The 13,723-nt window shown below is 45.6% G+C and overlaps 1 protein-coding gene across 4 annotated transcripts in view; it reads left to right on the forward strand.

Annotated features, from left to right (window-relative positions):
* Nucleotides 1-13,723, forward strand: part of GRB10 (growth factor receptor bound protein 10) — a 254,495-nt gene that overhangs the window by 193,961 nt on the left and 46,811 nt on the right. For all 4 annotated transcript variants that reach the window (XM_004708038.3, XM_045286355.1, XM_045286356.1 and 1 more), the window contains 4 exons: nt 2,849-2,923; nt 4,826-4,963; nt 6,746-6,856; nt 12,415-12,513. In XM_004708038.3, the coding sequence (XP_004708095.1) occupies nt 2,849-2,923; nt 4,826-4,963; nt 6,746-6,856; nt 12,415-12,513 (423 nt within the window). The remainder of the gene's footprint in view (nt 1-2,848; nt 2,924-4,825; nt 4,964-6,745; nt 6,857-12,414; nt 12,514-13,723) is intronic.

Consider the following 13,723-nt stretch of genomic DNA (forward strand, 5'->3'; position numbering starts at 1 on the left):
ATTCTAGGTGTCCGTTGAAGTGGATTGGTATCGGCCATTTAGCATCAGAAAATTACATCATTTACTGTGCTTGAACTGATACAATCAAGGACATATCATCATCAAAAAGGACACTTGAAGATCTGTCTTGAAGTGCCGTGCTGTCTGTGACGAGATCATGTCTGTTCCCATGCGAGGAAAGCCAGTCAGTACCACTACTCTTTAAATTGAAAAATTCTACCCAGCTCCTCAGTCTGAAATTCAGTAAATACGCATTAATAGTTCTTGGTGATTAGAATGCCAACGTTGGAAACAAAGAAGGAACGGTAATTGGAAATCATGGTCTTGATGAGAGAAGCAAAACTGGAGAGCGCATGATAGAATTTTGCAAGACCAACAGCCTGTTCACAGCAAGCACCTTTTCTCTACAGCACAGAAAGGCACGGCACACTCAGCCCTCTCCAGACTGAATTCACAGGAATAGAATGACTCTGTCTGTGGGAAGACTGGTAGATAAGCTCAGTATCGGTGCTAAACCAGGCCAAAGACTAACTGTGGGATAGCCCACCAATTGCGCTTAATGTAAGTTCAGGTTGAAGCTGAAGAAAATTCAGACAAGTCCGTGAGAGCCACCATGTGACCCGGAGCCCATCCCACTCCAATTTCAACAACGTTCAAGAGCAGATGTGCTGCTTTAAACACTGTGATGGAAGAGCTGAGGCGTGGTGGGGGGACATCAGGAACGTCAGACGTGAAGACGGCAATGGGTCAGTGAAAAGACAGGAAGGAAAGAAAAGACCAAGATGGAGGCCAGAGGAGAGTCTTACACTTGGTCTTGATCAGGGGATAGTTAAGAAAAATGAGAGGAAGTATGAAGTCAACGAGCGCGATGGAAAATTTCCAAGGGCAGCTTGAGAAGACACAATCAACTATTAGACTGATACGCGCAAAGCCTTAGAGTTAGAAAACCAAAAAGGAAGAGCATGTTCTGCCTATTTTAAGCCGAATGAACTAAAAAAAATTCATGCCGCAAGTTGCAATATTAAATTACTCTAGGGGCAAAATATTGAATGATGCAGGAAGCATCAGAAGAAGATGGGATAAAGAGTCACTGCACCCGAAAGCACTAGTCAACATTCCACCGTCTCAAAAGATTGTGCATGATAATGAAGGAAAAAAATCAAGCCGTAACCAAAACCAAGGCTCCAGGAATTTATAGAACACAACTTGAAATGTTTCAACAAGCTGATGAAGCACTGAAAGTACTCATTGATGCCAAGAAGTTGGGGAGACAGCTACTTGGCCAACTGACTGGAAGAGAGCCCCATCTGTAACTATTCCAAAGAAAGGTGACCCAACAGAATGCTCAAACTATAAAACAGTATCACTGATATCACATACAAGTAAAGATTTTTGGCTTAAAATCATCCAACAACGATTTCAGTAGTACATAGACAGGCAACTACCAGAGATTCAGGTTGGATTTTGAAGAGAATGTGGAACAAGGGATATCACTGTCAGATGAATCTTGACTTAAAGTAGAGAGAGATGTTTACTTGTGTTTCGTTGACTATGCCCTCGTTTGACTGTGTGGATCATAACAAACCATTCCAGAACCCTTCATTCTGGTTAGGGGTTACCTGTACATGGATCGAGAGGCAGTTGTGCAAACAGAACAAGGGAATATTTGTGGCTTAAAATCAGGAAAGGTTGTGTGTTCAGGGCTGTATCCCCTCACCATACTAACTCAGTTGGTAAGATGAGCAAATCATCAGAGAAGCTGGATTGTACAGAAAAGAATGCAGCAGCAGGATTGGAAGAAAGCTCATTAACAACCTGATATGTAGATGACACAGCTTGCTTGCTGAACCTGAGGAGCACTTAAATCACTTGCTGACGAAGATCAGGGATTTCAGCTTTTAGGAAAGAAGTGTAAAGAAAACAAAAATCCTCACAACTGGAACCATAGGTAGCGTCGTGATCGCCGAGAAAAGATTGAGGTTGTTGAGGATTTCACCTCCCTTGGATCCACCTTCAGTCTCGGGATTTCCCATGCAGTGGCACAAGACCTCTTTAAAGTGCCGAAAAGCAAGCACGTTACTTTGAGGACTAAGCTGCATCTGAGCCAAGCCAGGTGTTTTCAGTCGCCTCGAATGCGTGTGAAAGTGGCCCGTCCAATGAAGAAGACCAAAGAAACAGTGATGCCTTTGAACTGTGGTGTTCCAGAAGAATGTGGAAAGTACCACGGACTGCCAAGAGAACACAGTGAACTGTCTTAGAAGAAGGAGGGCCAGGATAAAATACTCCCTGGAGGCAAGGAAGATGAGGCTCCATCTCACGTACTGTGGGTATGTTGTCAGTAGAGACTGGTCCCTGGAGAAGAACATCAAGCTTGGTAAATGGGCAGTGAAAACGCGGAAAGCCATCAAGATGGATTGACACAGTGGCTGCAACAATGGGCTCAAACATCATCATAATTGTGGGGATGTTGCAGGACTGGGCAGTGTTTCCTTCTTTTATACCTGGGGTCGCTGTGTGACGTCTCTTAGCTACAACAACAACACTGTGTGATATAAGGAGCCCTAGTGACGTGCTGGGTTAAATGGTAGGCTGCTAACTGCAGGGTAGGTGGTTTGATCCACTAGCAGCTAGCTTCTCAGCAGAAAGATGGAGCAGTTCTGCTCTTGTACAAATTTTCAGAATTTTCAGAAACCTTATGGAGTCCTGAAGGGTTACTACCAATTGGAATAAACTCATCGATAATTTGCTTCATTGGATCTGTAGTATGAGGATTATAAAAGTGTTGTCCTTTTAAATTTTCCCACTTTGAAGCTAACCTTTAACCTTTTTTTTTTCCCTATTTCCTTAGAATTTCTTCCCAGAACAGATGGTTACTTGGTGTCAGCAGTCGAATGGCAGTATTCCCCAAACCCAGCTTTTACAGGTACTGGGTAAAAATAGACTTGTGCTGAAATAGAGCTTATTGACAGTAGACCTCCTGGAACTGGCATGTGGCAGCATCAGAAAATTTGAAGAGGCTTCTTCCTTAGCCTTTGATCCTAGAGTAATTTAGAATAACTAGAAATAAATGTTTACTTGGGAAATCTGTGTGCCGTCAGAATATTTCAAACTGAAACACGCACTTATAAACAGGATACACTTTAATTTAGAAGAAATACAAGTAACATAATCCTAGAGTAGGAGCTGGGGGATCCAGATGGAGAGTTAGGGGACAGAGGAGGAAGAGGCCAGAAGTGAGCATGTTCTGTGGCTCATGAGAGTTCAGAGTCATGCTGACCCTAGAACCAGGATGGATCGCTGGTTGGTTTCCCTAAAGTACGCGTAAAAGTCACTTTCTGCACACTGAAAATAAAGAAGCTGTTTTCATGGATTTCTGCTTTCTAAAGACTGATCCAAGCAAACCTGGCCTTTCCCACACCCTTCTCTGTACTTCCCACTGACCCCCGCCTCCCCAGAAGTCGTGACTGGGGAGTGGACCGGGATGGATTCTGAACCTCTAAAAGTGTGTCTCAGTTTACAGTGTGTCGCGTGAAAGAATAAATCGATCTCTAGGGCCACCGTCACTATGCTGGTTGCTTCACACCTCTGAGAAACTGTGAAGATTCCGTTCCCTCAAAGTTCTGCCCATTGCCCTCCTTTCCGGCCTTTGGTGGCTGTGCGGGCGGTTTCCATTGTCTAAACAGTGGTTCTCAGCCTTCCTCATGCCGCGACCCTTTCATACAGTTCCTCATGTTGTGCTGACCCCCCAACCATAACATTATTTTTGTTGCTACTTCATCACTGTCATTTTGCTACTGTTATGAATCGGGCGACCCCTGGGAAAGGGTGGCTTGACCCCCAAAGAGGTCACGACCCACAGGTTGAGAACCACTGGTCTAAAAGATGAGTGTTCTGTGTGGTAGACCCTCCAGCATTCCTCCATCCCCACCTTCGTTCGCTCCGTTGTATTCACCTGTTCTATCAGGAATGGTCAACACTCAGCTTATCCTCAGTGAGCATGCTCAAAAGGAAGGACTTGACTCGTCCCTCACTGCTTTGACCTGAGGTTGGTTTGTGTACTTTGTGAGGGAATGTGGCCATCTCTTGGGATCAGATGTACTGGGATTGGGCGCACAGCTTGAAGGAGCTGTCTGCTTTGCCCATCCAACTGAGAGGGAGTCTTCTTGTCTCACGAAGGACCAGCCCGCCTCCCCTGCCCTGCCCCAAATCTGTAACCGAGACCTCATGTACTCTTTCCTATAGAGGAAAACAATTAGAGCATCTGTTTTTAAAGCCTTCACTCCCCTGCTAAATTCCAGACAGCCTGTGGGCGGAGTTACCTGGAATGGTGGGCTGTTCTACACAGACAGGTAATTGAGAGGTGCTAGGACCACTTGCACACTTTGGGTTGGAGGGGCACATGGGTAGAATGCCAGTCAGATGCTCTGTTCACGGTGCTCCTGATGAAAGGCTCCTGGCACGCCTGTCCTGCCAGTGAGCAGCCTGGATCTTTAGTAGAAAACTCAAGCTGGGGGAGGGGCCAGGGTTTAGTAGCAGAATCCTCAAACACTATCTGGCTTAGAAGGAAATAGAGGACTTCATATTTTTCACCAATATTAGAAAAGTCCACTTGCATACATATATTTAAATGCTACTTATACTGTGTACAATACGAATTCAGATAGAACTTTTAAATTTTTTAAGGAAGAATGTCAGTTGATTTTTTTTAGTCAAAAATATCATTTTAATAACTCAGAAAATGTGACACTGCCAGCCATGTTGATAGCATGCCAACTTTGATGATGTTTATTAATATTTCTGACTTTCAAAATTTCTTCTTTAACAGAATTTTTTAAACTCCAGCAGTTGCCCTGAAATTCAGGGGTTTTTACATGTGAAAGAGCTGGGGCGGAAGTCTTGGAAGAAGCTCTACGTGTGCTTGCGCAGATCCGGACTCTACTGCTCCACAAAAGGGACCTCGAAGGTGATTCGCAAACACACCTGCGTCTGCACTGGGCCGCTCCGTGACTTAGGCCGGTCGGCGCATGGGGCTTCCTTTGAAATCGCAGTGTAGGACTCCTTGAAGGCTGTCTATCTTACTAAACTGATTGAGTCATGCAAAGGTTCTCAAATGTGTTTAGCCAACCATCCCCTTTTCCGGGAAGGAAAAAAAAAAAGTTACTCAGCACCCCTTGGCGATTACAGACTTTTATACTCTGGCTCATCATCCTGGATAAAGTGTGAGTAGGTAACTCCTTTTGCAGCCCTCCGGATTGTTCCAGCGCCACCCAGGGACAGTATCGCCAACAGTAGTCTAACGGCTAAACTCAGAACCGGCTAGTGGGTGTGTACTGGAGGTTCAGTGATAGAATCCCCACCGTCTATAGGGGAGATGTGAGTTCACTTCCCAGGCCGCGCACCACTGTCTGTCATTGGAGGCCGTGATGCTGAAAGGCTTCAGCAGAGATTTGAAACCAAGACAAGTTCAGAAGCAGCGCAAGATCTACTTCTGAAACAGCCTGTGAAAACACTGATTCGCAGCAGTTTCATCCATAGGATGTTAGGGGAATGGCTCAGGTGTGGGGAGTGCTTTATCCTGTTGTACTTGGGGTCCCCATGAATTGGGGCAGGAGCCCCTCGGGATTAGTTATTCTTACACCTTCTCAAGCTGTAGGTAAGGACAGAGCCTCAAATTGTAGTAACCTGGATCTTCAGTAGAAAACTAAAAGTGGGATGGGGAAGGATTTGATAGCAGCAGAGGTACTGTTTCCGTAATTAGACGGTTGGGATCTAAGCTAGCCAGAAGGATGTTTGATAGATTATTGCCACTCTAACACCAATCTAATCCTTATTACCATATTATATAGCCATAACTACTCTGAAGTAAATTGCAATCCACTCATCCCCTGGGGGAAGCAGAGAGGTGGTAACTGCTGGAGCCTCACAGAAGAGCAGGTGTGGGGGGAGGCCTGCCATTTACCAGGGTTCTCCTTTCTTTTCGCTGCACACACTTTTACCCCTATACTTCTTTGCACTCACGTGAACCCTGCGGTGGAGCCTAGAGGGCCCAACTTGGCCCAACTGGTACCTTTAAAGAACTTGGGTCTTTTCTGCACTTGACTAGCGAAGAGAGAAAATGAAGGAGGGGTATGGATTGAACCTTAAGGTGGAGAAGTTTAAGGCCCTCTCCCCTGTCGCAGTGCTATAGCAGTTCATAGGAGGTTTGATCTGGTGCAAGAGCAGAAAAGCATGCGATCTGTTGTTATTCCTCCCATCCCTGCCCTGATACCCCTGTCACATGTACTGAGCCATTGTCCCACAGGCCAAACCAGGGACAGTTTGCCTTCCCAAGGGGGCTGGGCAAGTCCAGAAGGAGGAGGGTATGACAAGCTGTCAATGTTAAAATAAAGGCAACACTGGACTCTGAATTCATTAGTGTGCCAAAGGTATAAGATTCTTACATTGGACAGTGTGATCCAAGTGATCGTCAAATCAAGGATTTTCTCCTGGGTTTTACTTTGAACATTTGGTTGTGGGGCTTTGATTTGGCAAATGTGTCAAATAATTTCTAACAGTCTTACATCAGAAAATTGGGAGTTCTTTTGGAGGTAAGGGAGCTTGCTGAATTTGTTTTTCCTTAGCCCTTGCTCTGTTCTAGGGTTACAATGTTGGTGGGGAAATAGTTTTATGTGTGTATACTGCCCTCTTTTGGTGGCAGTGTGAAAAGCATGTGCTCTGTACTAAGAAACATTGTCTGCTTGTACAGGAACCCAGACACTTGCAGTTATTGGCTGACCTGGAAGACAGCAACATCTTTTCCCTGATTGCTGGCAGAAAGCAATACAGCGCTCCCACGGACCACGATTTCTGTATAAAGGTACCTCAACAGGAGCAATTGTGTGAATACTTAGCATCTGATTGTAAACTCTGAAACAAAAACAAGAAATTCCTCTCTCAACTAGCATCAAATTGATTTTGTTTTTAAGACAGAAACACAATTTTCACACCAGATATACACATGCTTGTAAAAGTACTTATTGCAATAAGCAAGTAAATGAGAGCTAATAATGAGCCTTTGAGTTAAAATATTTAATTTGTTACTATGAACCATGTCAATAAAAATACTGTCTATTGCATGCTCACAATGTATGAGTCCTTGAGCTAACAATGCAAGGAACGAAAGAACGCATACAGATAGTGCTGGTTGGTGGACCCAGTGGCTTAGTGCTGGCTGGCTTTGACTCCTGAACTGGGCTGTGGCAAGAGCAGAGGAGGACACAGGTTAAGGGCAGGAGACCTCCCAGTGCCCTGCCCCCTCTAGCCTGTCCTATGGACATACACATATGTATGTGCATATACATGCATGTGGAAACATACATTTGCAGGCAAAGACTGATCTCTACTGGAAGAGTTGTGATGTTGATAATTATAATAGTAGATCATTTCTTTGAGTAACTACTATGTTTCAATGTTCTGTGAAGTCTTTTACATTCATTATCTTAGGCTGAGTTGCAAGACTGGCAGTTCAAACCCACCAGCAGCTCCCTGGGAGAAAGAAAGGACTTTCTATCCCCTTACACAGCTGTACTCTGGGAAACTCAAAGGGACAGTGCTCCTGTGCCCTACAGGGTCCTTAGGAGGTGGCACTAACTCACTGGCAGTGAGATGAGATGATTTAACACACACACAAGGTCAGATTTTGGCCTTTCTACACTTTTCATATACACACACATATACATGGAAGAACTTTATATCTAGAATTAATTTTATATCAAGTAAGCATCCCAGCCCAATCCAGTTCAAGACCATGAATCAGAGGCTAATCCGAGCCCTCTGTAGACTCACGTACTACAGCCTGATGAAACAGAAAGGGGAGGTGGAAAGCAGGAAGATCACAGGCAGAATGCCTCCAAGGTTGGTGGGACCATGACAGGCTGCCACATGGCACCTCCCATGGAAGCTTCTTACCCAGAACCCCAGCAAGCAGGATGGATACAGGGCAAGAGTGAGGTTCTCACTGACTCGTAGAGAGGGGGCATTACCAGGCTACCACCTGATAGACAAGTTGGACTCTACCCCTACCTCCACTGAAGTCCACATTTAACTGGCATAAAATCTAGACTAAATATCGCCATTACCCAGGTCATGTTTGATCATTTCCACCCATTTCTGTTGGGCCTCCTTGCTTTGGGATTGCCATTCAAACGGGTATGTGTCTCTTCCAGTTGATTGACAAGGTGTTCTCTTCCAAATGCCTTGGTGCAGACAAGCACACTCTGCCTGTGCTTCATCAGCTTTTTAAAACCTTTCCATTTGGATTCTGTCACTGCCCGGAGCCTTGTTTCCCACTGATGTCTTCAGTGTGGCTTGGACTTCTTCCTTCAGGATCATTGCCTCTTGAGCACATGCTACCTCGGACGTGGGAGTGTCCTTCTTTTTGTTTCAGGGAGTTGGTGTATCGCTTCCGTCTTCTTTGGATGCCTCCTGCGTCTTCAGTTATTTTGCCTGTAGAACCCTTTGGAAGTTCGAGGCTTGAATTGTGTCTTCACTTGGTTCAGCTGGAGACATGCTGAGCGTGTTCGTTCTCTTTGGGGGGGCAGGGGGGGCGCTTCTAACTCCAGGTTTGTCATGCACTTTGGTCTTTTCTTTCTGTCCTATCCTTTGAATGACCTTTTTCTTTATCTTTTTTTTAAATCATCTTATCGGGGGCTCTTACAGCTCGTAGACCTTTTGCTTTCTTCAGGCACGATCCCACCCAGCTCCTCTGGCCTTCTGTCATTAGTGTTCAGTACCCCAAATCCATCCTTGAGATGTTTCCTAAGTCCAGGTGGGATAGACCCAAGTTCAAATGTTGACCTTTGTGCACTTGATTTAATTTTCTTCAACATCAACCTAAACTTCCATATGAGCCATGCATGGTTTGTTCCACAGTCAGGCCCTACCCTCCTTTGGGCACCTACTTTGACCTTCTCCGTCATAGTCAGTTTGCTTCCTGTGTAGTTTGTCTGGCAAGTTCAAAGTGTAGAGTCACCGTTTACGTTGTTGAGGATGAGTATTTGCAAAGAAAAATAGTTGGTCTTGCAGAATTCTACCAAGCGATCTCCAGTTTTGTTTCTGTCACCAAGACCATGTTTTCCGTTTCTGCCCCTTCCTCTTTGTTCTGAAGTCTTCCACGTCAGGTGCTGTAATTGTCATTGCATCTGGATTGGGTGTTTGATCAATGTCAGATGGAAAGAATTGGTGAAATTCCTGAATTCGTCTTTGCCATTAGCAGTTGGTGCATACATTTGAACAATAGTTGTATTCATTGGACTTCCTTACATAGATATTGCCCTATCACCACAGCATGGTCCTTCGGGACAGATAATGAAATGCTCTGTTTGGTGATGAGTGTGTCAGCCCAGCATAGTAAACTGCATGACTGTCAAAATGGCCCCGCACACTTCATTTCAGCTCACTCGAGGCTTCAGCTATTGATATTCACGCATTCCATTTCCATTCCGATTTTCCTTGATTTTGCCCACACATTCCATGTTCTGATGACTAATGGATATTTGCAGCTGTTCCTTCTCATTCTGAGTCCCGTCCCATCAGTAAATAAAGTTCCCGTAAGCCTTCTTCTATCCACACCATTACGGTTAGCTCTGCTTTGAGGCGGCAACATCTCCCCAGCCTTTTTGGGTGTTTTCCTACCTGAGGAACTCGTCTGCCTGCCCTCTGTCTCCGAGGGCTACCAGGGTGCTTTTCCTGTGGTTCACAGTGCCGGGTCCTTCAGAAATGCACCGGCTCTCAGGAAGCTTCGCTGAAACGTTTCCACTGTGGCTGCTATTTGACATACCAGTGGTATAGCTTCGCATCGATGTGCAAGCTACCACCTTAGACTGTACCGTCAACCAACAGACAATTGGCGGAATTAACATAAAATACCTGGAATATCACATTCATCAATGTTTGCAGCAGTATCTCAGCAGGGAGCTGCCAGGAATTCAAACTGGATTCAGCAGAGGCTGTGACACCAGAAAAGTCAGTGATGATATGGCTCTAGACCGAAAGTACGAAACACCAGTAAGGTGTTGGTTTGGGTTTTATTGACAATGCATAGGATTTTTGACTATGTGGATCAGACCACACAATGGACACCATTAAGAAGAATGGGAATTCCAGAACACTTCGTTATGGTTGAACAGAATCTGGGACTACTGCATTGTTGACAGCCAGAAAAGGTGGGTGTCAGGGTTCAGTTTTTTTCACACGTCTTCAGTCTGTATGCTGAGCACGTAATCCGAGACACTGGGCTGTTTGACGAAGAGCTCGGTCTCAGGAGTGGAGGAAGGCCATTCACAGAGGACACAACCTTGCTTGTTGAATGATTTTCTGAGGAAGATGAGGAACTGGACCTTTTAGTACGGATTACAATTCAATGTAAAGACAGCCAGAATCCTCACAGCTGGACCAGGAGACAGTCTGATAAATGGAGAAAAGATGGAAGTTGCCAAGAATTTCACTTTGCTGGGCTCCACGATCAGTGATCATAGAAAGAGCAGTCAAGAAATCAACACTGTACTGCATTGGGCAAATCTGCTGCACAGACCTCTTTAAAGTATTGAAGAGTGCAGCCGTCTCTTGGCAATCTAAGGCACACCCGACCCAAACCATTGTATTACCATTCTCCTCAAAACCATGGTAAAGTTGGACAGTGAATAAATAAGACGAAAGAATTAACATGTTGACCCTGCATATTGAAAGTACCACAGATTTCCAGAAGTGCAAGTAAATGTGTGTCCAAAGAAGTAAAGTTAGGATGTGCCTTGAAGCACCTATGGCAAGACACCGTCTCATGTACTTTAAACCGGTTATCAAGAAAACACAGTCTCTGGAAAGGACATCATGGGTGGTCATCGTAAAAGAAAGATCATCAAGGAGCTGGATTGACGTGGTGGCTGCAGCAATAGGCTCAAACATAATGATGGTAAGGACGGTCCAAGACTGGGCAGTGTGTCCTTGTGTCATACAGGGGGTTGCCAAGAGACCCAACTCGACGGCACCGAAGAACAACATGCAGGTCAGGAAGCCAGTGAGTACTTACACTTGGACTTCAGTCTGTGTGTGCTAACTTTGGAACCAGATCTTTTAGCCCCAGAGTCTAGGGGGAAGAGGCTAACCCATCCTTGAGCGATCCTGTGGAGGCACTGCCAACTCCTAGCGAGTGTGTGCACAGCAGAGCAAGATACTGCTCGGTCCTGTGCCGTCTTCCCAGTGGTTCTTATGTCTGCGCCCGTTGTTACAGCCACTGCGTGGATGTTTGCACTTATTTCTTCTCATGTCAAGGCATGCCCCATCAACGAATGAACGTCCCAAAGGCTGTACTCCTGAAGCCCTTGCTCCATTCACGTCATCGTGGTCAACTCGACTTCTGAGAAGGCAGTTCTTCAATCATCTTTTGAATGTCTTCTGACCTGACAGGCTTATCTGCTAGCACCATCCCTGACAATGTTCTGCTGAGGTTTTCAGTGTCGGACAAAATGTTGATGCTGTCTATAAGGTTTGCAGTGGCTAACTCCTCCAAAGTGGACAGCCGTTACTTCTTCATAGTCTGTTCTTAGTCTGGAAGCTCCGCTCCTTTGCACGACCCTGCTGGCATTTGAAATACTGGTGACATCACTTTCAGCATCACAGCACCACACAAGCCACCAGCGTGCAGCAAACTGACAGACGCACTGCCATTGAATTGATTCCAGGAGGGTTCCACCTGGGGGGTCTAAGAGCTACACACTTGCGGTGTGCTCACTTGCTCACACACTCGTGTGCGCTCTCTGTCTCCTTCCCTTTCTTTCTCTCTCGTCCCCTCCCCCTCACACTCTCTCACTCTTTCTCTCCTCTTTTTCCCCTGGACATTTCTAGCCTTTGGGACCCCAGAGAAATCTTCCTTCCTGGCTTCTCCTGCAGGATCTGCCTCTCTGGCTGCTCTAATTCCTGCTATGAGCATTTGAGGAATAGAGAGAGAGAGAGAGAGTGTGTGTGTGTGTGTGTGTGTGTGTACACACACACATATATTTCTCAGGAGGCAGTCTCCTCTAATGGTACCCACTTTGATCTGGATTTCTCTGTGTTTCTGTGGTACGCACCACAGTTTCTTGTGGCAGATGCTTTCTTACCTGTCCATTCTCCAAGTCCCTGAGCTCCTCAGTTGGAAGGAGCATATTCTCTTCGAAGTTCTAAGTGACCCTGAACAGCCCAGAGTTCCCGCATGAGGGGATGTGAGATAGAGACTTGTTCATGAATGAGTGCACAAGAGCGCACCCAAGCTCTTCACTGTGCCGAGGCGCATGGTAGTCACTAGCTTTTGCGATTCTGCCTTGCACCAACATGAGGTGCGTATTTTTGATGACCTATTACCTGTGTTGCACCAATGGAATGTCTTTTTGCCTCCTCTAGCCAAACAAAGTAAGGAGCGAAACTAAAGAGCTGAGGTTGCTCTGTGCAGAAGACGAGCAAAGCAAAACCTGCTGGATGACGGCGTTCAGACTCCTCAAGGTACTATTTCATGTGTCTGAGACTAGCCATTGGGAGCCCGGCTCTTCAGGGTGAGAGTGACTGGCTTTGGTGTAGTTTCTACATGAAATGCCATTCATTTTCCATTTGTTCCTTCTCACTATTCTGTTTATCGAGGGTAATCACATATCATCTTTCCAGATAGGGCCCCCAGTGCTCCCCACAGATGAGCTACTAGTAGTCAAGTTCAAGGTAGATCCATCCTCAGCACGATGGATGTTTTGGGACCAGAGCAATTATATTTTGGGGGGGGTGGGGAGGCTGAGGAATGCATGGCATCCTGTGGCACTGGAGGATGTTTAGCAGCAGCAGCTCTGATTTCTATTAATTAGATGCCAGTCTCACACAGCTAACCTGTAGGGACAATATCTAGAAATTGCCACGTGGCCCATGGGCAGTGGAGAGCGCACCACCGTGCTTGAGAACCATTGAGTTGGGAGAATAGAAACAGAAAATCAGGGCCGTGGAATCAGGACAAGCACGTAGGCCTATGAGTGGACATCAGATCCAGTTCTGATATTTCTGAAAAGCTGGGATCATAAGGGAAGGAGGATAGACTACACCATTCCCATAGCCCCTTGAGGGAGACAGTGTCTCCTGATAATGTGTTCTGAAAGACATTGATGACGAGGAACCTCCTGTGGGGTAGTACCCTTGACGGTGATTTCATAGCATTTACCAAAGTGATTCCAAATGGCTTTGTTACTGATCTTGGTCCGTTAGAGAAAAAAACCTCCTGGCCACAGGAAGGGAAGTGGGCAGAACTCATAGTAATAGCAACAGTTAACACCGTTATTAAAGCTATCAATGTGCTAATGTTAATGTCAAAGTAATGTTTTTGAGCACCTACTGTGGCGAGACATTTCATCACTCTACACCAACTAATTCATTTAATCCTGACAATGGTTCTGTGACATATGTACTTATTATTAGCCTCTTTTGAGGATCATAAAACTGAGTCTCATCAAATCATTTGCCCGAGGTGTGATTGGTAAGCAAGGACTATATCCCTAATGTAGATGCCCCAGAAACCCTTTCTAGCCCACAGGTTAATGCCCTCTTTGGATGGCACCAGAAAGTCACTCGTGTGTTTTCCATTCTACATCTGTACCTTGGGCCACAGTTAAAAGACACTGAGGTTAAGTCTGAAAGTGTGGAAGGCTTGTAGGACTGTTAGCCACATGAGGTAGAC

The sequence above is a fragment of the Echinops telfairi genome, unplaced genomic scaffold (assembly GCF_000313985.2).
Source record: "Echinops telfairi isolate 266 unplaced genomic scaffold, ASM31398v2 ScPeMD7_7;HRSCAF=31, whole genome shotgun sequence".
In the NCBI taxonomy this organism is placed as follows: Eukaryota; Metazoa; Chordata; class Mammalia; order Afrosoricida; family Tenrecidae; genus Echinops; species Echinops telfairi.